At 42.6% G+C, this 25,790-nt stretch overlaps 1 protein-coding gene across 1 annotated transcript in view; it reads left to right on the forward strand.

Moving 5' to 3' along the window:
- The first annotated feature begins 7,888 nt into the window (after window positions 1–7,888).
- RRP15 (ribosomal RNA processing 15 homolog) overlaps window positions 7,889–25,790 on the forward strand; it is a 37,591-nt gene continuing 19,689 nt past the window's right edge. Inside the window, exons 1-4 of the mRNA XM_034764603.1 lie at window positions 7,889–8,153; window positions 19,266–19,540; window positions 21,701–21,798; window positions 22,754–22,955. Of these exons, the coding sequence (XP_034620494.1) occupies window positions 8,081–8,153; window positions 19,266–19,540; window positions 21,701–21,798; window positions 22,754–22,955 (648 nt within the window). The 5' untranslated portion in view covers window positions 7,889–8,080. The remainder of the gene's footprint in view (window positions 8,154–19,265; window positions 19,541–21,700; window positions 21,799–22,753; window positions 22,956–25,790) is intronic.

The following is a 25,790-nucleotide window of genomic DNA, read 5'->3' on the forward strand; positions in this document are numbered from 1 at the left end:
AAAAAGAATTTAAAACAATTACTGTTATTGGCCATAAATGAACCCATATGCACCACAGCTAGCCGGCAGAGAACAAGGCTCATGATGACTAGGGTCCTCTGAAGCCGTGGCTGCTGGTTCAGCAAAGTCTAGGAGCACCATGAAACTTTAGCTAGTGCAAGAGCTTTCCTGAACAGTTTCACAGAGAACAGCACCAAAGCAAAACATTAGGAAAGCATCAAAACAGAACAAAAGCGACTGTGTCAATGATCCTGTTCTTCATGAAACTGCACAGCAGCTCAGGAGCTCCTGCTCTTAGTGAAGAAAATGACTACCAGTGTCAAAGATCCTGTTCTTCATCAAACTGTTAAGCCAGTTTAGGAGCAGAGTGAACTAATAGGGTCTGTGACCAGGCAACTGCTACTTTGATAAACACTAGGATTTTTGTGAACACACCCAGCTGGTAGAGAAGCAGCTCTTGTCCTTTGTGAAAGGAATCACTGCTGTGTCTGAGGTCCCTATGTAAGCATTATGTGTAATACTGCATTCCTCAGGTACAATGACAAGCTAATAAAGAACATGAAAAAGTTTCATTTTCACAAAGGAAAGCAAAAAGTGTTGGTTTAGCAAAATGTTGATTACTTTAGGGGAGCAGTACAATATTGCCTCAGTAAAATGCCCTCCATCCAAATCTGGGGCCTATCCCAGCAGAGGAGAAGTGGGTTTTTCAAGCCCAGCAGTATTAAAGTTGTGTTGTCGAGGGGAAACTTTGATAAAGCAGTGGCTGCTTCCACAAAGAAAAGGACCTTCATGAAAGCGGAGCCCCTGAGCCAACTGGACACTAATACAACCGGATTTTTGTGAAAAAAGCTACTTCTGTGTTAGAACCTTTTTTTAGCTAGAATGATTAGGGGAAAATAATACACACAAACACTTCTCAAGTTGTGTGCATAAGACACCTAACCCCAAACCACCAAAGACAATGAAAAGTTAGTTTTGGATTGTGGATTTCATTTTCATATATATATTTTTGTTCCTGACATAAATTGTGGATTAATTTAGGTAGTTACAAGAAATATGGTCTCTGAGTACACAAGGAATCTTAGCCTCTGTATTATCTAGAAAAACAATCATAGAAATGTAGGGCTAGAAGGAACCTTAAGAGGTCATCTTGTCCATCCCTCAGTGCTGTAGCAGGATTACAGATCTGTGCGTGTAATGCTAAAAAGTAAAGAAAAACAAAAGCAAAAAACCCAAGGGAATCACCTCTTTTCCTCTTTACATATTCTCCTGTCTTCTCTCTGTCTCCTCTCCTACTTCTCTTTACTTTCTTTTCTTTTCCCAGTCTTCTCTAGCCTTGTGTGGCCTCCTCACTTTATTTTCTGTCATCTCTTCTGGATCTTACCTCTCTTTTCCAGGTCTCCTTCCTGCAACACAATAGCAGGTGGTAAACTCTATGGCAGTGGTTCTCAAAGTGTGGGTCAGGACCCCAAAGTGGGTTGTGACCCCATTTTAATGGGGTCACCAGGGCTGGCATTAGACTTGCTGGGGGCCCGGGGCTGAAGTTGAAGCTTGAGGGCTTCAGCCCTGGGTGGCGGTGCTCAGGTTACAGCCTCCGCCCCTACCCCGCTTGGGGCTGAAGCCCTTGGGCTTTGGCTTTGCCCTCTCCCCGCCCAGGATGATGGGGCTCAGGGGCAGCAGGGCTCAGGCTTCGGTCCTCCTGCTGGGGTCATGTAGTAATTTTTGTTGTCAGAAGGGGGTCATGGTGCAGTACAATTTGAGAACCCCTGCTCTATGGTTAAGTGACATAACAGAGTCCATAGCACACTGCAAAACAGTCCTGCATGGGATTGGATTAAGATATAGGCTTGGGCCCCAGCTCCTGAAGTGATGTCATCACCTCACTCTCTGAGCTTTCATTTTATAAAAAAGCTTCTATGCCTGAACGGAGTCCCACAGAATTCCACACAGGTCTAAGGGCATAGACAAGTTGATCTTTTTTGTAGGATCAGGACCTAATGCTTCATTATTGGTATTTACCTCTTTCCAATATGTATAGAGAATTATCGTAGGTGTCATGCAAACCATTCTGGGTGTAGCACTTACTATCAGAAGTAGTCCCATTGAATTCATCAGCAGGATCGTTCGCAGTAGAAGCTATAAGCCTAGTAATGTTTGCACTTGCTTGGCACTTAACCAAGTAGTACATATTTAGCTCTTTTAATCTTTCCTCATAAATCAATCTCTCCAGCCCCATAATCACGTCTGTTGCTCTCTTCTGAACTCCCTCCACTTTATCAATTTTTTTTCTGATATTGAGGTGCCCAAACTGAATTTTCTATCTCCAGTGCAACCCACATGATTGGAGGGGGTGGGAGGGGGGAAAGGAATGATAGAACATCATCTATGCAGAGCAAAGCATAAAATAATGGAAGTAGAAAATTAGCAGAAACTAAAACGTCTCATTTATAAAATACATAGTGTAATAATTAGTTAAAAACTTCAACTATTAACATTGTTCAAAATGTAACATTGGTAGACCTATCTACTGCTATTTCTAAGGCAACCAACAGCATGATGGATTTTTAAGAACAGGTTAGACAAACACCTGACAGGATGGTCTAGTTGTTTTGTCCTGCCTTAAGTGCAGGGGACTGGACTAGATGACCTATTGAGGTCCCTTCCAGTCCTATACTTCTATGATTCTATGATATTTGAACTTTACCATCTTAAAATCAATCTTCCAGTCTGAGATCAGTAACACCCACATGTTGCATCTTATCTGAAACTAGGCCCTGCTGAAAATCTGCTCTGGTGGATCCATAACCCACACTGAGTCCCATTTAAGTCAATGATGAGCCACACTGTGGAAGGGGTTCACCCCATGTTCAAGCTGTAGTATTAGGACCATAGCTTGTAAGCTTTGTAAGCAGAGACCATGTCTTGACAAGTGTTTGCATAGCACATATGGGACTCCAATACATATAGGAACCTCTGGCTACCACTATAATAGTAACAATTATTAATAATAACAAGCCTTCATGTGTTTTGTTTAGGGCACATTTTAGGAGAAAGTTACTCGAGAACCTTTTTTAATTCAACATGTTTTAATTGGTACTCTTTATGTCCCTCCTCTTGCAAAGCCAAGTCGCCATAGTTCCTGTATTCTCTGGGCTGCGTTATGCAGGAGGTCAGCCTAGAGTACATGATCATAACAGTCCCCTCTGGACTTAACTCTATGAATTGATATGATGGCCTTGGAGTGACTAAAAGTACTAATAAACTAATGCGATCCTCTAAAAATGATGTAGGAATAGTGTTTTATGTCAGCTCAATCATGAACCACCAGAACAAAAAGCAAATGCCTATTACTATTAAAAGGAAGGGATCCCAGTCCTTGTGCCAAACAAAGGCCCCATTTCTAGTCTGCCAGATATTGTATATTAAAACTGTTACTGGTCCAGGACTAAAATTTATCCATCCTAAATCTGAGACCAGTGTAATTTGGGGATGTGAGGAGGATATTTCTCATTTGGGAAGAATTTTTTGTGACAGGTTCCTTTTATTAAAAAGGGAAGCTGTTTGAAAGCCTTTAAGATATTTGGAATGTCATAATAACCCGGGAGGATGGTGAAAGTGCAGGTGAGAAGGTCAAAGTTGCTGAATACATGCAGTTTATTCCTTAGTTCTGCAGTTTATTTAATGGACACAGAAATAAAAGCCATTTATTCCATGGCTATCATGACACGTATACAATTTAAATATTTAGGGCCAGATCCTCAAGTGCACCAGAGCTGTGCTTGCTGCACTGAAAGAGTGTGTGTGTGGGGGGAGCATATATGGTTTTCTGCCACTCTTCATACCACCTCCTCAATCCTGTTTCAGTCCCCAGCCCAAGTTGGAATAGCCTCAGGACTGCTTGAGTTTGTGTCAGTAACACAGCTCCCCAAGGGGCTATTCTGCCTGCCCAGGATAGCCAGAGTGCAGTGTGTTCTGGCCCTGCTTCCTCCCTGACCTCTGCGATGTGGGGGAGCAGGCAGGAACAAGAGGGAAAGACTTGGCTACACTGGTTCTATGCTACCCCTTTATAAAGGGAATCCTCCACTGGCTGTTTAGGCCAGCTTTCTAGTTCCTTTGCACTGCTGGAGTGGGAGAAAGGAACTGGAGTGGGGCTAAAGAACTGTCCAATAGCCACGTATCTATTCCTTTTCTGATTTACCTTTCTATAAGACTGAGGCCTATTTTCTTTTTACAGGATATTTCTGATGTAAGTAGGAAAAAAAAAAACCTATTCAAAATAGCACATGGACACATCATGACTAAAATGGTACATCTTTATATTTTGAAGAGGAGGCAATAAATGTATTATTCATCCTTTTATAGCTGATTCTCTGAGTGAACAGCAAACAGAATAATAATTTCAATTTCTCATTCTTTCCCATGAAATGGATATCTTTTAAACTGAAGTGAGCCTAACACGGGGCTAAATTCATCTCTAGTGTAACTCCACAGACTATTATGGATTTACACCAAAGAGGACTTTGGCTCATGACGTTTTTGCATAGTGAATATGGAAATTAGCATGCAGCGCACTATGGCATGTTAGTATTATATTTATTGCATTTGTGGCATAGCAGCCTCTTGAAAATGTAAGTACACTGACCCTGAAGTCACATTTCCCAATAATCTGCTGTATAAAACAAACGGTTTCCTGGCTAAATTGGCTTGTTTTGCAATTAGGAAATATAATATTAATTAAAAAAAGACCCTACTATTTTAGTAGATATCTGGAAGGTATAAAATGCAGAGGGGTTATGACACAAAAATAGTCTGATGCCAAACTGCAAATCAGATTGGAGGGCCAGCTCCTCAGTCAGTGTAAATTGCCATAGCTTTAGTGATGTTAGTGGAGCTGCACCAATATACATCAGCTGAGAATCTGGCCCAGAAACCTGAATCACCCTTTACATTCTGTATGGTTTGAATAACTAGAACTATGAATATGCTTTGAAGTATCTCAGCTAACTTCTGTCTTGTTACTGGGGCTTGAAAGAATGCATGAAACGGTGTTTAAGCCTTCTAGGGTGCATCTACAATGGAAAAATTGGGACCCAGGATTCTCCCTCGGTGCAGCTACACTAGTCATTGCAACAGAGGAGGCCATCGTGTAGACAGGGGGCAGGCATTTTTACCAATATAACTTCCACCATAGCTAGCACTGGTAGGGGTTGCATAGGTGGTGAATAATGGTTTTCAATTTTTGCAGTGTAGATGCACCTATATTGCTTAGATTAAGACACGCTCCTTGTCTCAGTGGCTCTGTCTACATTAGGAAAACTGGGATCCACAATTCACTACCAGGCAGCTTCAGCAGTGGTAGCATCAGTGGAGATTGTAATGTACTCAGGGATTAAGTCTTTTTACTACTGTGTCATAGGATCCTGATGCAGTGGGTTTCTGATATGGTCACAGCATACACATATAGAAATCAGATTAAAAACATAGGTTTCAGAGTAGCAGCCATGTTAGTCTGTATCTGCAAAAAGAACAGGAGTACTTCTGGCACCTTAGAGACTAACAGATTTATGTGAGCGTATGAGAGCCGCCCGGTGAGACAAGCCCCATGACTCGGGCCCCGCACTTGCTAAAGCCGGCCCTGTGCAGGGCCACAGAACCCCTCCCACTCTTAAAGCTTTTCTAGCTGGAATTAAAATATAGTCCTTACACCATTGTTCCATACAGATAACTTGCAGAACCCCCAGAACCAGAAGGAGGCCAGGGAAAACCCACACAGAGCCCTTTGACTATGATAGCTTTGCTTAAGCTTCCTTTAGCTGCTGCCTTTGGAATACTCCTCAAGAGGGTTTTTCTAATGCAGAGGGTTTCATGTCATAGTTATTACATCCTCAGGCTGCAATTTCTGAAAAAAACTTTCCCTTGTTGTCTCAGGAAGCCAGTGTACATCCCACTGGCCCTGTTGAGTTCTTTCTTCAGCCATGGCTCCCCCTACTGAGAGGGGGGTGAACCCTTCTCCTTCCTCCCCTCCACACTGGAAATAGTGGGAGAATGACTGGGCCCTGTGTTTCTAGATGGAAATGCTAGGTAAGGTGGCATTTTGATTTCATCAGAAAGATGGTGAGTTTGGTGTTCTTAGCATCAACCCCTGCTGGTTAATCAGGAATGGAGCACAGTTCAGCTTCCCGGATCAAATTGACATGAGACTTGTATAAAAACAGGGAAGGGAAGATAAATTGGTTGAATTAAGAAAGCAATATTATATCACCAATGGCCATAATATTTTTGGCTTTAACCTTTCTAGTAAAAGGCAAACAGCAAATACCATGGTAAAGTCAAATACTCTGGCACAGTAAATGTTGATTGTCGAATTCCTTGCAGTGTACAGGGAAACCTAAGGTTTTCATGACAGTGACATTTAAACATGGATCCCCAGCTGCCATGTATTTCAGGAATGGGCCAGATTATTTCAGCCTGGACCAAATTGTCTGAACCTGCAAGGTCTGAATCTTTTCCCACAGCTAGATGAGAACTGGATAGGGCAGGAACACCTACCTTTGGATGGAGGTACTCCAAAACAAAGAATAAAAAAATGTTGTCTAGTATGGGAACAAGAGCAGCAATTCTAAGCTGATCACTATCATGGTGTTTGCTTAGTATTTCTCAGGAGTCTAAAGTATTGATTTTTTTTTTGTGAGCCATTGAACACAACACTTAAATGTGTCTGTTTTTGTAGCTCAGAATTGATTCCTGAAGAAATTCACAAGGTCTATGGGGATCAGAGTACTAAGTGGAAGCATACACTTCCTGCGCAGGAGATACTGACTAGGAAAAGAGCCTATACTGAGAGGTTCAGATCTGCAGGACTACATAAGTTTTAAAACAATGCATGATCCTAATATCATGATTACGACAAAGCCAAAGGATCATGGCGTCCGGACCTTTGGATACCGAAGTGGTCCTTTTGCAAGATTTCATTGGTCATTTTTGCCTGAGTGGCAGAAAAACTCCTGGCTGTTTTAGCCACCAGATTGTTGTAGCTGGTCAACTTCAGTATAAACACCCTCAAGACACAAATATACTGAACCTAAGGGGTCACAGATCTTAAATGTCATAAATGTGGGAAAAGACGCCTGGGGAGCCACAGTGTAGCTGCCGCAATGGGTGCAATTGCATGGGCTTGAAGAGTCGTTCTCAGTACCATAAAAAAGACTTCTGCAATGACAAGTAACTCCCCACTTTTTTTTTCTCTCTTGCCTGTTCCTTCGAAACATCTTGGCAAATCTCGTCAACCTTGATGAATTCTGTGTGAGAAGTTGCAACTCCCATGGAAAGGCGAGGATTCTTAATGGAAAGGTTTTATGCAAGGTGGGATATATCTCCTTGATGCATGACAGTAGCCCTCTCACTACTGTAGGCTTTGAGCCTGGGAGTCCAAGTATAATTTGTTCAAATCAAATAAAATGTATTAGTCTTGCCAACATTCACGTTGCTCAATATCAACCAGATCATGTAATCTAGCCCTCTCTCGTTTACTAGAATGTTTCTTGTTTCAAGGCGGCCATGAAAATTAGATGCTACTTTTAATACAAAGAACACAGTCCGGACAGAAATAATATGATTACCAGTGTCACACAGCTTATGGCAGAGTGGCCTGCGAGCAAGGTCTGCAGGTTTTTAGGAGGAAAAGGAAAGTTGCCGCCTGGAATGTATTTCAAAAGAAGTTTATTGAGGAATCAAACTCTAGCTCCATGCGAACCTGGATTAGTCCCATAAAGTCTCCCCGCTGCTGCTGCCCCCGCCCGTGTTCCTGCCCCGCCCCACTCCTGCCCGAGTCCCGCCCCCTTTGAAACGCCGACACCGCGTCCGCGCCCCACCCGCGCAAGGACCCAGCGCCGCCGTGCGGGAAGCGGGTGTCCCCCTGTTTACGGTCCCCCAGGGGAAGGCGGCGGCGGCTCTCACCCTGCGCGCCTGAGGCCCGGCTTCTCCCCGCGAAGGCAGCTTCAGGAAGTAGGGCCGCGGAACCCGTGTTCACAGCGCCAGCGGCGCCGCCCGGGCTGGATTAGCAGGACACGCTGCGGTCAAGATGGCGGCCGCCATGGAGGGCCCACGTGGGGTCGGTGCTGCAGACGCCGCCGCCGACTCGGCAGAGGAGAGCGGTAAAGGGCTGATGGCTCCTGACCCTGGGCGGGGCTGGGAGCACCTGGTAGAGGCCTGAGCTTGGGGATGTCGTAAAACTAACTGCGGTTTCGCTGCGGCCTTGTGAGAGCGCGGGCACCCCGCAGCCTGGCCAGGAGCTCTGTGCGGTGCGGACAGCTGCAGCCCAGGGGCTCTGCGTGAGCATCTGCAAACCCGCCGGTGTTTTCTCCCCCAAACCACCTTTCGGTGTCCACATCTCTTCCCCTCTTTCGTTCCTCGCTGCTGCAGGCTGCTAATGTTCCCACTTCCATCCTCCAGGCTCCTCTCCACCCCCCATAGGTTTTTCATAACCTCTCTTTGTCCCTCCCCACCCCCTGACCCTCTTCTGTTTTTGCTCCTCAACCTTCCCGTGCTCCGCTCCAGTCTGCCATGTTCCCGTTTTCCTCCTCGCTCTGCCCTGTGCCCAATCCCTGCTGCTGCCCCTAAAGATATCTTCGTTTTCAGCTCCCTGCTGCCTAGGAGAGCAGCAGGAAAAAAACAACAGTAGGATGCAAGGGGAGGTAGGCAGTAACTGATCTACTGTGTGTGTGTGTGGGGGGGGGGGGGGGGTTGTTGTGCATCTCCTTGTGGAATAATAGTCATTTATCTTCCCTACGTGGCCCCCCAAGGGGTGTGAATAGGCTTAGCCTGTGGTGGAGAAGGCCTGTCATAGCCTGTATGTACCCAAGGCTCCAATACATCTGTTAATCTATAAGGTGCCACAGGACTCTCTGTTGTCATAGCCTGTATGTACCTAAGGCTCACGGAAAGCCACATGTGGGAGCTTAGGGCTTGGCTACTCTTGCGCGTTAGAGCACATTAAAGCAGCCCCGGGCGCCCTAACTCCTGGCCCATCCACACTGGCAAGGCACTTAGAGCGCCTGGACTCTGCAGCTGGAGTGCTCCTGGTAATTCACCTCCAGGAGAAGCCTAAGGCTTGTTGCACCTTGGCTGAAACACCCCAGCCTCAGTGTGAACAAAGTGTTGCATTACTGCGCTTTGCTTGGCCTCCAGAAACGTCCCATAATCCCCTTAAGTCAAGTGGCCACTCTTGTCATTGTTTTGGAATGCGGATATCCCCTTTCAAAGCTCCATTTCTGAGGGCCAGCATGCTTATCTGCTCCGGGACAAAACAAGCCATTAGTGTGGAATCTTGCTTGCTGTGAGTGTGTGGGAGAGATGCGGAGTGGGGAGGGGGGGGGGGTCTGAATTTACAAGACAGCATGCTGATACACTCTCAGTGCCCCAAAAACCCACTCTCTCTTCCCCTCACGTACACACAACACACTCCCTGTCGCACTCCGCCCCACCCCCCGCATTTGAAATTCATGTTGCAGACACTTGCACACTAGGATAGCTACCACAATGCACTGCTCTTTGTGGCCTTGCAAGAGCTGCTAATGTGGCCACTAGGGTGACCAGATGTCCCGATTTTATAGGGACAGCCCCAATATTTGGGGCTTTTTCTTATATAGGTTCCTATTCCCCCCCACCCAGTCCCGATTTTTCACACTTGCGGCTGGTCACCCTAGTGGCCATGCCAGAGCGCTTCCAGCTGAGGGTGTAGACTCTCGGCAGCGTTTTCCCTGCTGCGATCTCCGAAAGCTGGTTTAACTCCCAGCGCTCTAAATCTGCAAGTGTAGTGATTTCTTTTCATGTGAGAAATATCCCTTGTGGAGTTGCAGGAACCTTGGTTTTTTATATGGTTTTTGAGCATGATGGGGGATGGGGAGTGCAACATTTTTGGTTTTGTTTTTTGGCAAAGTCCACATGAGGTGTAGTGCTTCAGTGTAGACACTACCTATGCTGACAGGAGCAGTTCTCCACTACCCTGAGAGGCGGTAGCTAGGAAGAATTCTTCCATCGATTTAGTGCTGTCTAAACTAGAAAATTAAGTTGGCTTAACTACGTTGCTTAGGGGTGTGAATTTTCCAAATCTCTGAGTGATATAGTTAGGCCGACTTAATTGTCTAGTGTAGATCACGCCTAGCTAGGGCGCAAATAACATTTGCGATCCTATCTACACTAGAACTTACTTCAGTATAACTTACATCACACCCAGAGCAATGTGAGTTATACCAACCTACGTGCCGGAGTAGACGGTGCTATGTGGGCAGGCGAGCTTCTCGCGTCGACATAGCTTCCGCACCTTATGGGAGGCATAGTAATAAAGCCGATGGGAGAGCTCTCTCCGGTATGCTTAGAGCGTCTTCACCAGAAACGCTACAGTTGCGCTGTATGTAGCGCTTCTAGTGTACATGTAGCCTGAGATCCTCCATTTAGGCTTTGTGGTTGCCTCCTGCTGTTCCTGTATGGGCTTTTGTGTGGTCCCTCCCTCATTTTCTCCCCATCTAATTTGCCTGGCACTACAGTAGCTCTAGTCTTTGCTGATTCCTGGATGTGTAAACCCCTTTGAGAGAACACTTTTGTGCTCTGAGAACTGCAGTACTTGATAGTGTATATAAACTGTGTACTGCTGTTTCTTTCCAGAAATAAAAGTTTTATTTTTTTTATTATTGTCAATAAAAATACATGAAACATCTCCATCTGCTGCAGGATCTACAGAAATCCACTTGAGGCAGCACAGAATACAAATGCACATAGAAGCAACCAATATAGATTAACTGGTGTTTGCTAATATGCCTTAGTGATGTACATTTAATCCTCCAGTGATTATCTTCATCCTCTAACATGTTGTTGGCAGCATTCAAATACTAATTTACCTGATTAATTTTTCTCTTAAAAATAAGGTCAAGGAAAAAAAGTTTTCTTCCAATGAAAAATTGTCTTCTGTTCAGTCTGGGAAGAGGTAATATGTCACAAGATAAAGTGTCCTGTAAATGTCAAGGTAGCCATGTCAGAGCCCTGCTCCGGGGTGGTCTTGTTTGTTTCAGGCAGAGAGAGGTATTTTAAGAGAGGCAGAACTAGATCCTGAGAGAGTTTGATTCCTGTTTAAAGTCTATGCATATGTGGTTACAGTACTACTACCATGGATTTGAAATTATGCCAGGTTAGAGTTCTTGTAGTTTAGGATAGAGCCCCAAATACCTCTCAATAAAACTCAGTTGCTAAAACTAAGCACTCCACTTTAATTTAGTCTGAGCTACTGTGCTTTATCCTGCATTTTTAAGAAATGTTTCAAGATGCACACAATTAATATGCTTGGTTGAAAAAATTTGTTTAGTATGCAAAACTTGTCTGGTAAGTAGGACTAGCCTCTCTTGTTACTACTGTGGGCAATGGAAATGTCTCTAAATTATCTAAAGCAGAAACTTCACTTGAACTTTCATGGTACCACATGATTTTTAGCTATACCATTCCCTTTGGCAATTTACAATTTCTGTAGTAAAGTCTTTGGTTAGGCCTGTACTGTGGAGCCTGTGTTGGCATAGCCTGCTTGTGTAGATGCTGAAGGAGTTTTTCTGTCAGTGTAGGAACACCACCTCCCTGAAATTCATTAGCTATGTTGACAGAAGCACTCATCCATTGGCATTGTTGTGTCTACGCTGGGGGGTTTTGTTGGCATAGCTGTGTTGGTCAGGGGTGTTGTTTTTTTTCACATCCCTGAATGATATAGCTCTGCCTGTAAAACTTTTAAGTATAGACCAAGGGCTTGTCTAGCTACCAGCCGGATCGACGGGCAGCGATCGATCCAGTGGGGGTCGATTTATCATGTCTAGTATAGATGCGATAAATCGACTGCTGATTGCTCTAGTGTTGCCTCCGGTACTCCACCTCAACAAAAAGCGCAAGGGGAACTGACAGAAAAGCGTCTCTCGTTGACACACTGCAGTGAAGATACCGTGGTAAGTAGATCTAAGTACGTCGACTTCAGCTACATTATTCATGTAGCTGAAGTTGCGTAACTTAGATCGATCCCGCCCCCCCCCGGTAGTGTAGACCAGCCCCAAGACTGTAACTTCATGATTGGGAGCAAAGGAAAATGTCACTAAATCAGCAGTTTCCAAACTTTATTGGTTCATGTACAACCACCTTCAAAAATTGTTTTGAAGTGAATGATAGAACATCAAGCTCATCTACACAGACCACAGTTCGGGAAACCCTGCACTAAGTCATAGCTCTTTGCCATTCCAAATGCTGAGTCAGACCCTAGTTCAACGGTGCTTTGAATGCGTCTCTTGCGGTGGAACTGGCATTTGTCTGAAGATAAAACTTTGTTCTCAAACTAATCTAAGCAATGTGTAGTGTTTGGAGTTGACTCCAGATAGCTGTAAATTAAATTACAAATTGGAAGCTGCAAGGGTAGCTCCATTGTTGGTTTTATTTTTTCCTGACTTCACAATCAGCTTGGCTCTGCTTTGATTTGGCTCTTGTAAAACAAGTGTTTTTTAAAGTCAATAGAGCACTGTTGCCAACCCCAAAGACAAAAAATCCTGAGATTTAAAAATAATACATTTTGGCTTAATTTTGGCTGTCTTCTGGATTCTGAGCCTTTAGGGTACACTTGTATGATGTTTTCAAGCTTTTCTTCATAACCAGGAAGGCCAGAAGATTTTTTTTAATGAAAGTTGAAATTCTCACATAATCACATGAATCCAGAAGCTAGAACTTTACATCAGATGTCTCTCACCAGATTTGTGATCAAGTTGCAAGAGTTGGCAACATTAAGGTGGTGTGTAGGACTCCTGAGTTTTGCTCATGACAGTGTTGCTGACTCACTCTGACCTGCGGTAAATAGGTTTACATCTGTGTCTCAGTTTCCCCATCTGTAAGCTAGGAATAATACGAGTCTAGTTTAGCTAATGCTAGTAAAGAGATCCTCAGACTAAAGGTCCTGTAGAAGGGCAAATTCAGAGCTGTGCTATTACTTGAAGATCTTGTGTACATGAGAAAGTCGCACTGGTTTAATTAAAGGTGTGATTTTAAAACTGATTTAGTTGAACCAGTTCAAAAGTCTGTGTGAGCACTCTTAAACCAAAATAAATCTCAACACTGGGGTTTGCACTGATTGAACCACATTGGTTTAAAAAACCCATATAAATTAATCTGGTCCAATTTTGTGGTATAGGTTTAGAGTGGATTGCTGAATAATTGGCAAATTCTTTGTGTTAGTAGGCAATAGACAACTGCTGTGTGATTACCCATTCTCACGTGTCCAAAAAACCTGCTGGTGACTCACGGAAGCAGGGTGTGTGAAGATGTCTTGGTAGTATAAGGACAGCGCAGCTTTTAGAAATTACTAAATAAGATGGGATGATGGCAGAATAAGCATCTAAATGAGTCTTCCATTTTATCATTGCGCTAACTCCAGGATCAGCACTCATGAAGTTCTCCTTCCTCCTCTCATGATGGGCATACAGCATGGGGCATACAGCATCATGACATGGACACAGAACACTAATGGAATTTGTATTTTGTGGTTTAAATAAATATACTTCTGAGAACATTGCAGTTTTATTCGATCCAAATGCTGACTGTTCACAATAGTGTTCATATAAGCATAACAGAGCCAGATCATGATACCCTTACTTGTGTTGCATAGTACCTTGCACCGTGAGCCATTCCATTGAAGACAATGAGACTACTCATGGAGTAAGGTATCCAGGGTGTGCAATGGTACTGCAGTTTGGTCTGGGTTACTGAGGGGCAGAATGGTTTTATGCTTAAATTAAGAGCCTGGGACTCTAGTCTCTTAGGTTCTGTTCATGGCTCCATCTTGCTTTGCCGGGTGATCTTGGACAACTAACTTAACTTACCCATTCGCTGGGCTAGTAAAATTCACTCGCCACTTGGCTCTGTGCAAATAAGAAATTACCCTCTCAGGAGTGGGATGGGCTGATTCTGACTCTGGGATGAAATAGTTCAGTTCTTCAAAATCTTTTTTCCCCTGCTTCAGCTAGGTATTCTGTACAGTTAACTAAATATGTTAAGGATTTGCTTTCTTTAAAAGTGCATGTACAAAAATTCCATTTGCAAGCTTTGTGAGCCTCGGTTCTGACTGTGTTTTCTCCCTTAGGCATGACCCCTTTTATTGCTGTCCAAATGGAACATTTTGAGAACCATATAGTTGGGGACGTGGTGTGGTGGTGGGGATTGTAGGTTGGGGAAATGGAGAGTGAAAGAGGAGATGAGATTTGGGAAGGGAGGAGGAAGGTGAAGGGAAAATGCATGCTGGGCACAGTTTTATGAATAGTCTTTTCTTTGGTTCTCCTTGCCGTAGCATCTGTCTATAATGTGTGGAAGAAAAATTGTGCTGTGTGTGTGTGGTGGTGGGGGGTGTGTCTTCCTTCTGGAAAACATCAGCTGGAGGTCTCATGAAGCCAGCAGTAAAATATCATTAGTTTCTTAAAATTATAGACAAAAGGTAGTGCACCCAACATGAAGTAACTCTACTTTGCATCTCACTGTAGGGAATAAATCACTGGACTGAAAGTTGGTGGTTACTTAGGGCACAGTTATCCTGTCCTGATTATATCCAATAAAGGCAAACAGAAGACCACCTTACCAACATAAATATATTTGCTGCTTCAAAAAGGGTAGCTTTCCAAAGCTGAGGAAAATTGAGTGAAATTGACTGGGAGGAAAAATTTAGACAGAAAAAATGTGAATGAAAATTGGACGTTCTTTAAGAAGTATTTTTATATATCAAGAAAGAGGACAACTTTGGCTAAAAGCTCATCTTGTGAAGGCTGCAATCAGAAATAAAAAAGCTGTATATTTACAAATGGAAAAAAGGGGGATATTGATAGCAGTCAATATTAATGAGACGTTATGAAATGATTAAACTTGTCAGGGAAGCTAGACAGCAGGGGATGATCCATGGCTTTCAGGGCTAAGGACAATAAGGAGTTTTAAAATATACTAGGAACAAAAATCATAGTAATAGTAAAGACCCATTAATAGATGGAGATGATAAAATTATTAATGATGGAGAGAAGGCAGAAGTGTTCAATACACATTTTGTTTTTTTATTTAGATAGAAGCAAGATGACATACTCATATCCTAAGGACTTTCCATTTCATTAGTAATCTCTAACCAAGGATGACGTTAAACATGATCAACTTTTTTTTTTAAGTCAGCAAGCCTGGAGAACTTGTACCCAAGAGTCCTAAAAGAGCTGGCTGGGGGGATGTCTGGCCTGTTGGCATTAATATTTAGTAAATCTTGGAATACCAGGGAAATTCCAGAAGACTGGAAGAGTGTTAATGTTGTGCCTATATTCAAACAGGGCAAGTAGGAAGAGCTAGGTAATTATAGGCCAGTTAGCCTTACATCAGTTCCAGGCAAAATAATGGAAGCGCTGATATGAGAGTCAGGGGATAAGAATTATAGTATGGGAATATAATTAATGCCAGTCAACATGATTTTATGGAAAACAGATTTTGTCAAACACACCTGATTTCATTCTTTGAGGAGATGACCAGTTTGGTTGATACAGGTAATTGTGTAGATGTAATATACTCAGATTTTGTAAGGTGTTTGATTTAGTACTGCATCATATTCTGGTTAAAAAAAACCCAACACTATGCAGTATCAATAATGCACACGTTAAATGCATTGAGATCTGGCTAACTCAGATCTCTAAGAAGTCATTGATAGGGCATCTTCTTTGAATTGGGGTGTTGTGATGCATTGGGGTTCAACCCAGACTGGTAAGGGGTTGTGTTACAGCCTGCCCTGCAACTCTGGGTACCTTAAATGCTATCCTGCTGTGGCTCACAGCCCTGACACCAAGGGCCAGCATATAAGTGTGCAAGTCACACCGGGTATGTCTACGCAGCAAAGAAAACCTGCAGGTGGCCCGTGCTGGGCTCTAGGACCCTGCATGCTAGGAGGGGTCCAGAGCTTGGGTTCAAGCCCGGAAGTCTGCACAGCAATGAGACAGCCCCACAACCCAAGCCTCGCGAGCTCAAATCAGCTGGCATGGGTCAGCCACGGGTTTCTCTTTGCTATATAGCCGTATCCATGCTGGCTTTTACTGCCAGGTTCCTTTTTTTCAGAGTGACCCCAACACTCTCCCAATCCCAAATTTCCCCCAAATTGTATGCTGTTTAGTGTCCAGCCCTATTCCTGCCCATTTAAAGACGTTATTAGGTTTGCTGTTTCCTTAAAGAGACATTACCCAGCGGCTTATCTTAACTCGGGTTAACAAATACTCTATTTTAATCAAAGCAGCAAATTGGTTTATAGTAAAAATAAAACAAGTTTATTAAACAAAGAGTCATGGGTTTAAATGATAACAGGTGTAAGGAGAGAAAAGATTAGAAACAAACAAAAATACACTTCTAAAACTAAAGCTTAATTTCAGCAAATAATCTTTGTCTAAGCAGGTGTCTCACTTATCCTGAATTCCCAGAGTCTTCAACCCCTTGAAGGGTTGAAGGACACAACGTTCTGTGATTTCAAGAGCTCTGGCCTCTTTAATCCCTCAAGAGATGGATGCCAAAATGGCCTTTTCCCCTCCTTAGATCTTTCCAGAGTTCACTGACCTTGCTTCAAGAGGCACAAATGCTTCATTGGAGCACAGTCTCCATTCCCTCCAAGATTGTTTATTAGTCATCTCTCCCTACTTGCTCTCCTGATGCCTCTGTTTACCTTGCATAAATATGATTTTTTTTTTTTTTTTTTTGGTCTTTGGTCACAGCTTGCTTAATTTACCTGAGATGCACATTCCTTGGTGTGGAACAGGCGTGGCCTAAGCACTGCTTACCAAGTACATTTTAAAAACATATTTGCAGCACATCTCTATAAATCCCTTTCTGGGTTTTTCTGTACATACATTGTGCAAGAATATTAATGATCAGTGATCAATTTCCAGTGATACACCGAAAAGGTCATGTTATTTATTATGTGCCACAACAGTGTGCCAGCTAATATTGGGGTTCTATTAATGTCCGAGGTGTCTCTAGTGGAGTTCTGCAGGGGCTAGTCCTAAGCTTGATGCCATTCAACAATTTCATCAATGATCTGAAAGTAAATATAAAATCACTGCTTATAAAATTTGTGGATGACACACAGATTGGTAGATAGTGATCAGGAGAGGGCAGTCATACAGAATGATCTGGATCACTTGTAAGCTGGGCCCATTGAAATAATACAGCCAAATTGAAGGTCATAGATATAGTAACAGTGTTTCCAGGCCTTACGTACAGAATGAGGGACTGTATGCTATAAAGCAGTGAGTCAGTAGGGGATTTAGGGGTAGTAGTGGGCAAGCCACTGAACATGAGCTCCTAGAGCGAAACTGTGGGGGAAGAAGGGTCAATGTGATCCTTAGATGCATAGACTTGAGTAGTGAGGAGGAGTGGGGAGATTGTTTACCTCTGTATATGGCATTGGTGAGACCAGTGCTGGGATACTGTGTCCAGTTCTGGTGGCTACATTTTATAAATTTGTAAAATTGGAGAGGCTGCAGAAAGAGCCACAAAAATGACTCACTATAAGGTGTTTTCTCCAGCCCTAGAGAGACTTAAAGAGCACAGTCTGTTTAGTTTTTCAGAAGGAATTTTGAGAAGTGGCTTCATTAGTGTGTAAGTAGGACCCGGTATTTCCACATGAGGTTAAAGAGTTCTTTAATCTAGCAGGGAAGGCATAACAAGAACCAAGGACTGGCAGTTGAAGCCAGGCAAATTTGAATTGGAAAGAAGGCACAATTTTTAATCTTGAGGATGATTAACTACTGGAACAAGCTACCCAGGGAAGTGGCTTATTCTCAATAGCTTGATATCTTTTAATCAAGACTGGATGACTCTCTGCAAGTTGTGCTTTAGCCCAACACAAGTTATCAGGCTCAGTACAGAGCTAAGTGGATGAAATTCAATTGCCTGTGATATACAGGTGGTCAGACTAGATCTAATTGTTCCTTCTGGCCTGAAACTCTATAAATCTATGAAACAATGTCCTTGTACAATAGTGAAGTATTGTCTTAGTTGTACAGATGGAGAACTGAGGCACAGAGAGAGACCTTTACTCCTACTAGGTTGTGTCTTATTCCTCAAATAGTCCCATTAACTTTATTGAGTTGCTACCCAATATGAGTAAGGGTAACAAGTATCTGGCCCTAAGCGACTTGCCCACGATCACACAGAAAGTTTGTCAGAGGAATTAGTTCTGAGTTGCAGACCAGTTCATTAACCACAAGGCAGTCCTTTTTCTGAGGGGTCAAGCATGATATGAGAACTAGAGTGCTTGAAGCAGCTGTTACCAGAGTCAGTGCAAAAGGTGAAAGGGTTGGTTATCTATGCAATGAAAGATCTCTCCTTGTTCCCAGGTCAAGCTTCAAATCTGATTGCATCTGGGGAGAATTGAAACCCATTAAGGGCAGACCAAGAGGTAGCAATAGAGTTGCTGCCCCACATGATGCCCTCAAAGCAGGCTTCATCAGTCTGCTTCGGTAGTTGAAGGATGTATATGGGGGGCTGGTGGCCCTTTCTCTCTCCCCCCTTTTCTCACATACTCCTGCTATTTGTTTTCAAAATCCAGTCTTACTTTGTTAAAAAGAAAGAAATAGGTGTTTCCCCATATGTCTCAAGGGAGACCTGAGCATCTCTTTGTGACATAGGAGCTCAATGTTCTGGGAAAGTTTGACCAAGCGTTTTGGATCCTAGAGCCACAAAACATAGCCCTCTGGATACTTTCTATCTGCCTAGGAAATTGTACTTTGAGGATCTTTTACTTTAATTTGTCTTGCGCACTAATCTGAATTAGCTTTGTGTATTTGTGGGTAAATGTCACACAACCATTAAGCTAATCTGCCTGGTTCTATTTATTTAAACACTAGGTGTCAGTGTTGGGGTTTTAATATTTTACCAGAAAAGCTTTTTCTCAGAAATCTGCTGCTTTTAATCATCAAAATGTTCATTAATCCCATAATAAATTATCGCGGCTCTCTTCTCTTCCCTCCCACCCAACTTCTTAAATCATCACTCAGAGGAGCAAATGCTTACACAATGTACTTTGTAATAAATTCATTATAGTGATGTATGCCCAGTTAGACATCTTCTTGAGGAATTAGTTGTAACAGGAAATGGTGTATGGTCCTGAACTCTTGTAACATTTCAGCTTGAGAGGAATTCTCTTAGTGATAGGGTATTCAGAAGCAGGGAATCTGACATCTTCCCTCTTTCTTCAGGTTCTGAGTGGAGTTCAGAGCTCCCAGAAGACGGTTCCTCTTCAGAGGGCGAAGCGTTAGACGGTGATGATGAGGATGAGGCGATGGTCCACGGCAACATGGATGAAAATGAATCCGAATCCCAGGCTGGCCCAAGTGCGGGTTGGGCGGAGGCCATGGCCAAAGTGCTTAACAAAAAGATTCCCAAAAGTAAATCCACCATATTGGTTAAAAGTAAAGAGCTGGAGAAGGAAAGAGAGAAAGAAAAACAAGAGAAGCTAGAGAAAAAGAGGCAGGTGAGAAAGAGACAGTCTGTGATATCCCTGTGCAGTACTGCCACACCAGCACGTAGTGGGGGTTCCTGAGCTGGAGCACCCTGGTAAAGATGGGGAAGCTGCTGGTAGTGTTCTCCATGCAGACTCCTCAATTCAGAGCCATTACAAGGGCATTTTTGCACCCAGGGTGAGCAAACCTATTTGCATCCCCAACTGTTTTTCCACCCCCCACCCCTTCATTTCTCTGCCCCATTTTTCCACCCCTGTAGCTATGTGCCCTAGTGGCTGCCCCACTTACCCTGCCCTAGTTATGGCCCTGCCTCACCTTCGAGATGCATTCACTCTTTGATCTGAAATAGCCTGAATCTGCTGACCTTCAGGGCATGCTGAAGACCTGTCTCTTTATCCACACAGGCTTTCGGGTCACAATAAGGTCTGGTGTTTGGCAATGGGAGTATTGTGATTGGATTTTGCTCTCATTTTGGATTAAGTATGTGTTGTTGTGGGGGTGAAAAGCATCTGCTGGTTCACTTTTCTTAAGACTATTTTTAATATATGGTATAGGTGTGCTTTGGAGTGTTACAAACGGAAATAAATGTAAAGTTCCAATGTCTTAGTATCATAGAAGCTAGAGACAAAAAAAGTTGTCTTGGGCTAAATTCTGCTGTCTTAACTTCTGGGTATAAATCAGAGCGGAGCTTGATTACCTGGTCTAGTGGATCATGCTGCCAGTTCAATTTCTTTCCCAATGAGTATTTTTTCTCATGTTCTGTCTATGGTCATTTTAAACATCCCAGGTTGTATGCAGTTTTGAAATTGTCAGGTGAATAAAACAAAATTGTATAGCTAATTAAGCTTTTCCTATGAAGAATTGTGATTTAAAAATAGAAAATTGATTTACCTTGGTATTAAAAGTACAGAATAGAAACACTTTAAATGCCTCAGCCTAACAATACTGTTTTAATGGGATAACCCAGTCAGCAGTTTGGTTAGCTGGGACATACCGTGGTGGCGCAGCCCACCTTTTGAATACAGAGTATTATAGTAAGGAATCTAATCAGTTACTGTTCTCATTGAATACCTGGTTTTATCCAATAAATATGTGGGGTACCACAAATTAGTGGTGGGCTGTGAGGCTGTAAACTGATTTGTTCACCCCTGGGTAAACTTGAAAACAGTCTGCCTTTTATTAATTCCATGCTAGAATAGGGTAAATCCTTTGATCAAAGGCCAGAGCATGCTCATAAACTCATAAATTCATAATAGTCTGCCTGCAATGATAAAGATAAGGACTCTATAATTTCATGTAAGAGTTTTTGTATGATGCAGACTCAATGTAAGATCCCTATGACTAGAACATTGTTAAATACCTTTAAAAAATGCTGCTAACTTTTCCCTGAAACAGGGGTGGGGAATACAACTTTCCACTATCATAGTGGAAATAAAAACACTATTTACTGTGGCTGATGATGGAGGCAGAAAATATGGTTGGGTTGGATTTTAAAACAGCGAGCTTCAAAAGAAAACTGAAATATTTTATATCTCAGCTCTTTTGCAGTGGACACAATGTTCTCCCTCTTTGGTCCAAATTCTTTCCTTTATAGCTTTCCTTTTGCAGTGTCATTGCTTATTACAAAATACAGTACGTTGTATGATAGTCTGTTCAGTGGAGAACATCAAGTAGTGTAGGCCCAAAATGTGTCAGGCAGGCCCTGAATATTTAACTTAAATTTTTTGACTACTATGCAGTTCCTACACTGTGAGATGAAGAATATGATTTTTGGGGGGTGGGGGAGAGCGAGGAGGATTCCTTTTTGAATAATTTTCTCCTAGTTGGTCACTCTCTCCTGAAAAGGGGTGGTCTGAGTTTCCTCCCAGAATCCATTAATCCTTCTGGGTCACCCAGAAGACTTTCTGCAGGGGGACTCTCAGGCTTTTTACCTCCTGTGGGGATAAGAGGCTGTTTGAGAATCTGATTGGCATCCTTGTGTGAGTGTGGCAAACTTACCCCAGGACCTGTTGTCCAGCCCAATAAAAGTAATATTTAAAAGTTCCCCTTACCCTCATCCAAACTGAGTCCAAATGGTTTATCATTTTTGTCGTCTTACAAAATATCCTATCAAAGTATGTTACATTTTAAAATGCCTAATGTTTTTTCACATAACAATATTTATACCACAGCTTGATAAAAAGCGGGAGTGGGAAATGATGTGCAGAGTGAAGCCAGATGTTGCCAAAGACAGAGAAATGGAAAGAAATTTTCAGAGAATTGCCACGAGGTAAGAAAGTGTTTTTGTCTCTCCCCCCCCCCCCCCCCCTTTTTTTTTTTTTTTTTAAATAAACAGATATAAAAGCATGTGTGGGTAATCTATTTCCAATCAGATTGAACTCTTAAGAAGTGACTAGTGGGAGCCAAGTGATTTATACCCAGGTTTGCCTTGTACAGTATTGAGTTCAAAAAAGATTTCAGAAGTCTTATAAGAACATCAGAATTTAGACAAGAATATAATATGTTAAGTGTTTGCCCAGCATGAGTGCTGTGCCTGAGCTCATCGTTTTGTTAATTCTGTACTTAAAAATATATAGATCAATCACATCTACCACTTTTTTTTCCCCCTCTTCAGAGAGTTCACCAAATTCATTGTTCTTGTGGTCAGATTACTGTTTTGCGTTACCCTAGTGCGGTACCACATATCTTTGCATAACGCATTGCTGGTGTTCTCTCTATACTTACTTTTATTTTGCTGGGGTCACTCTGATGCTCCTTCCCCTTTCCATCTTGATAGGTGGGAGTGGCAGGTGATAGATTTTGGGGGGATGGAGCATTGTCCTGTGGTTGACTCCAGCACTTTGTACCATCTTTCAGCAACTTAATGTGGCTGCTGAATAACCTGTTAAGAACTCTGGCTCTAGTTCAGTTATGCATGTGAGTAGCCCCATTGATTTCATTGGGACTGTTCATGTGCTTAAGTACCTTGCTGAATTGGGTCCTATAGCGGTAGATGTCTATCTGGTTCATAGCAGCAGGTGTGAAGAAAGAGTTGAATGCTGGAAGTCTGAGGTGCATTATGATTACTTATTCTTTAGCTGTGTGAGAACCTTAAGTCACTGTTTTTGAGAACAGTAGCTAATGGTCTTTTTAGCATTTGTACCAGCCCAATGTTTTTTGGTGTGTGTGTTTCTATAATGACAAACTGATGCAAAATGCAATATTTTCTTTCCCTTTAACCTTAGGGGTGTTGTGCAATTATTTAACGCTGTCCGGAAACACCAAAAGACTGTCGATGAGAAAGTGAAAGAAGCAGGGAATTCCAATAGGAAACGTGCTAAACTGATGTCGTCTGTTTCGAAGAAAGACTTCATCAATATGCTCAGAGGGAGTGAAGGAGCTAAAAGCGAACAAAGTACTTCTGGGAAGACCCTGAAAAGCAAACAGGTAGGTATGGTCTTGCTGAATTTACACGAGGGGTTCTCTTAGTGTAGTTGTTTATCCTGGTTTTATTTGATGGTGCGTAAATACTTCTGCCCTTTAGCACAGTGGTTCTCAGAGTCTGAATTTTTGGGTGGACTACTTAGAGAGTGAGCCTCGCTAGACCCATCTCCCCTCCCATCCTAATCTTTAGTCCATTCTGTGAAGCTCAAGGTAGACTTTGGTGATCCATTGATCATTTTGCTTTAGTGATATGTAAAAGTTGGACTTATACTTGGTACATAATCAGAGACAGTAATAGAAACCATTGGATTTTAATGGCTTGTAACTTGATTTGAAGTCTCATACAGTGGTAAATGGCTGGGACTTTCCTGTGATAACATGTGGCATTGGCCTGTTCAACTTATGCATTCACACAGGTAATCTCTTTGTGCTCTCTTGCTCTGAAATGATTATCGAACCTGAAATTGAAGGGCTTTGACACAGGTGTGAGGGTGATTATTATTATGGAAAGATGTACTATATTGGCAGGCAATATAGGGTATTTAGAGACTTTATTAAAGATCAGATGTGGGGGGGGGTGTTCACTTAATTGTGTGCATGCTAGCCGGGTTGCAGAGTTGGTTAGGACATTATACATTTCTCTTTCCAAGAGTTATCAAACAAAATCACATGGTCATTACAAACAGATACTGGAGTGACACAGATTTTTTTGGGTCTGCCAACCCTTAGACCAATCCTGTGAACCCTTCAAGTATCTAGGGTTTAATAACAAGTTGCTCAGACTTTTCTCTTGCTCTCTGAAATTTCAGAAGCTGCCCCATTTTTAAGCATATTTGTGCTTGTTTGAACTTTATGCTTGGTAGTGGGTGGAATACTTCTCTTGGCCCAGATCCACACGAGCTAACTAAGTGCTTTTGTGTGCCAGGAAGAAATACTTTAATCAGTTGGGAGACAACAGTTTGTCATATGTTTTTTGTTTGTGTGCATTTAGGCAGCATGTTGAAACACTCCATGGCATGAAGAGCACTTAGAAATTTCACTCAAGTGTAGTAATAAAGTATTTTTAAAACTCTTTGGGTAATTAGAGCAAGTTAGTTTGGTGCTGACGCTTTATTTTTCTTAAAATCTGTGTAGCTTGCTTGATATCAAATAGCAAAAAAAAAAAAACTGGTATAACAGCAATGCCCACTAGTGCTGCTGTGGTTAAGGATCTGACAGTATTTATAACTCTGATCAGGGGAGATTGTACATCACCTGCAAAAATATGGCAGGCTGAGATTGGGTCAGTAGTTGAGAAACTATTGTTTTTTTGTTTATAGCTATCAAATTGTGGAGCGGCAGTTTTCTTCTAGTGACAAGGTCACAAAATGTTGGTTTCGAGTGCCTCTTTGTGTCCTTATATACACTAGAATGACTGATTTTGGAGGAGTCAGCATGGGCGTGTTTGTTTTCTGGGTGCTTTGGAAAATCAAATATAACTCTTTGGATGCTGAATGGCGGTTTGTCTTTTTTCTAGCTTTATATCTGATGTCTTCTTTTTCCCTATCTGAACAAATTTACAAAGTCCAGGACTTCCTGAGGTGGGGCCTGGGGCATGAAATTTGGGGGTTGTGCAGCTTGGATTTGGGGCCAAATTTGCCCTTTTATAACAGTCATATCTTCTCTGTAGATACCTCAGTTCTTCTCTTCCCATCATTTCCTTTTGTCACCACAGTCCTACAGCCAGGACTGAACCAAGTCAGGAACTTTGTTCAAGCTGCTCTTAATCAAGGCTTGTTTTCTCTTGGCAACTTATCTCTCTCATAGCTCACTAGTTATGGACACTCCCAGCTCGAACCTTGGTGAGCGAGACTAAGGCAGGTATCTAAATCTAGGTTTTCTCCTTAGTATAACACAAACATTCTGCCACTGAGCAGGACTTGTATCTTTTCGCACATCATACCTTGCTGTTTGGAGTCTGTGGATCTTTTGGGGGATTTTGTATTAATTAATTAATTGAGATATCCTATCTTCTAGAACTGGAAGGGACCTTGAAAGGTCCAGCCCCCTGCCTTCACTAGCAGGACCAAGTACTGATTTTGCCCCAGATCCCTAAGTGGCCTCCTCAAAGATTGAACTCACAACCCTGGGTTTAGCAGGCCAATGCTCAAACCACTGAGCAGGAGGTTTTTAGCTTGTGTGGAAGGTCTGTAGGCAGGTTTTGGTAGCAAGTTGCTGTACATTTCAGCATTGGAGTGTTTGGTTTTTACTTTTTAAGAAATGTGAATGTGTTTATTTCAACAAACAATTCTAAAAGATGCCAATCCCACGCTATGGGCACCCTGCCATCAAGTAGAATACAGTTCATAACAATTAACCACCACGACCACCCCACCCACATAAAACAACCAGTCAGCAAGAAGAACATAGCAGAACAAAATCTCCCTGTGAAAGTGAACCTTTCTTAAACCAATCCTTTTGCTATGCAGATAGGCAGGCTAGGAGTGTATCTGCTGTAAGTTGCAAATGTAGCGAACCGTGTACTCATGAACTGCCATGTCTTGAGGGGATGCTAATTTTTCTCCTCCCCTCCAATATCCTGGTAGCTGTTCTTTGGAGAGGCATTGATGGGAACTTTCAGGGACCATTAGTATCTGCTTTTTGCTGTGATTTGCTTATTAAAGCATCTGTGTATAGATCTGTGCATGTGAACATTTTTGAGACACAGAAGTCCACCTGTGGAATTGGGATTTATTTCAGTAGCATAGGCACCCTTCTAATCGGGTTTGATGTGTTCCTTCTTTACCCTTACAACTTGGTATCTTACTTAGAGGAGGGATTACTTGTACCTTTCCTAGA

The sequence above is a fragment of the Trachemys scripta genome, chromosome 3, assembly GCF_013100865.1.
Source record: "Trachemys scripta elegans isolate TJP31775 chromosome 3, CAS_Tse_1.0, whole genome shotgun sequence".
Classification (NCBI taxonomy): domain Eukaryota; kingdom Metazoa; phylum Chordata; order Testudines; family Emydidae; genus Trachemys; species Trachemys scripta.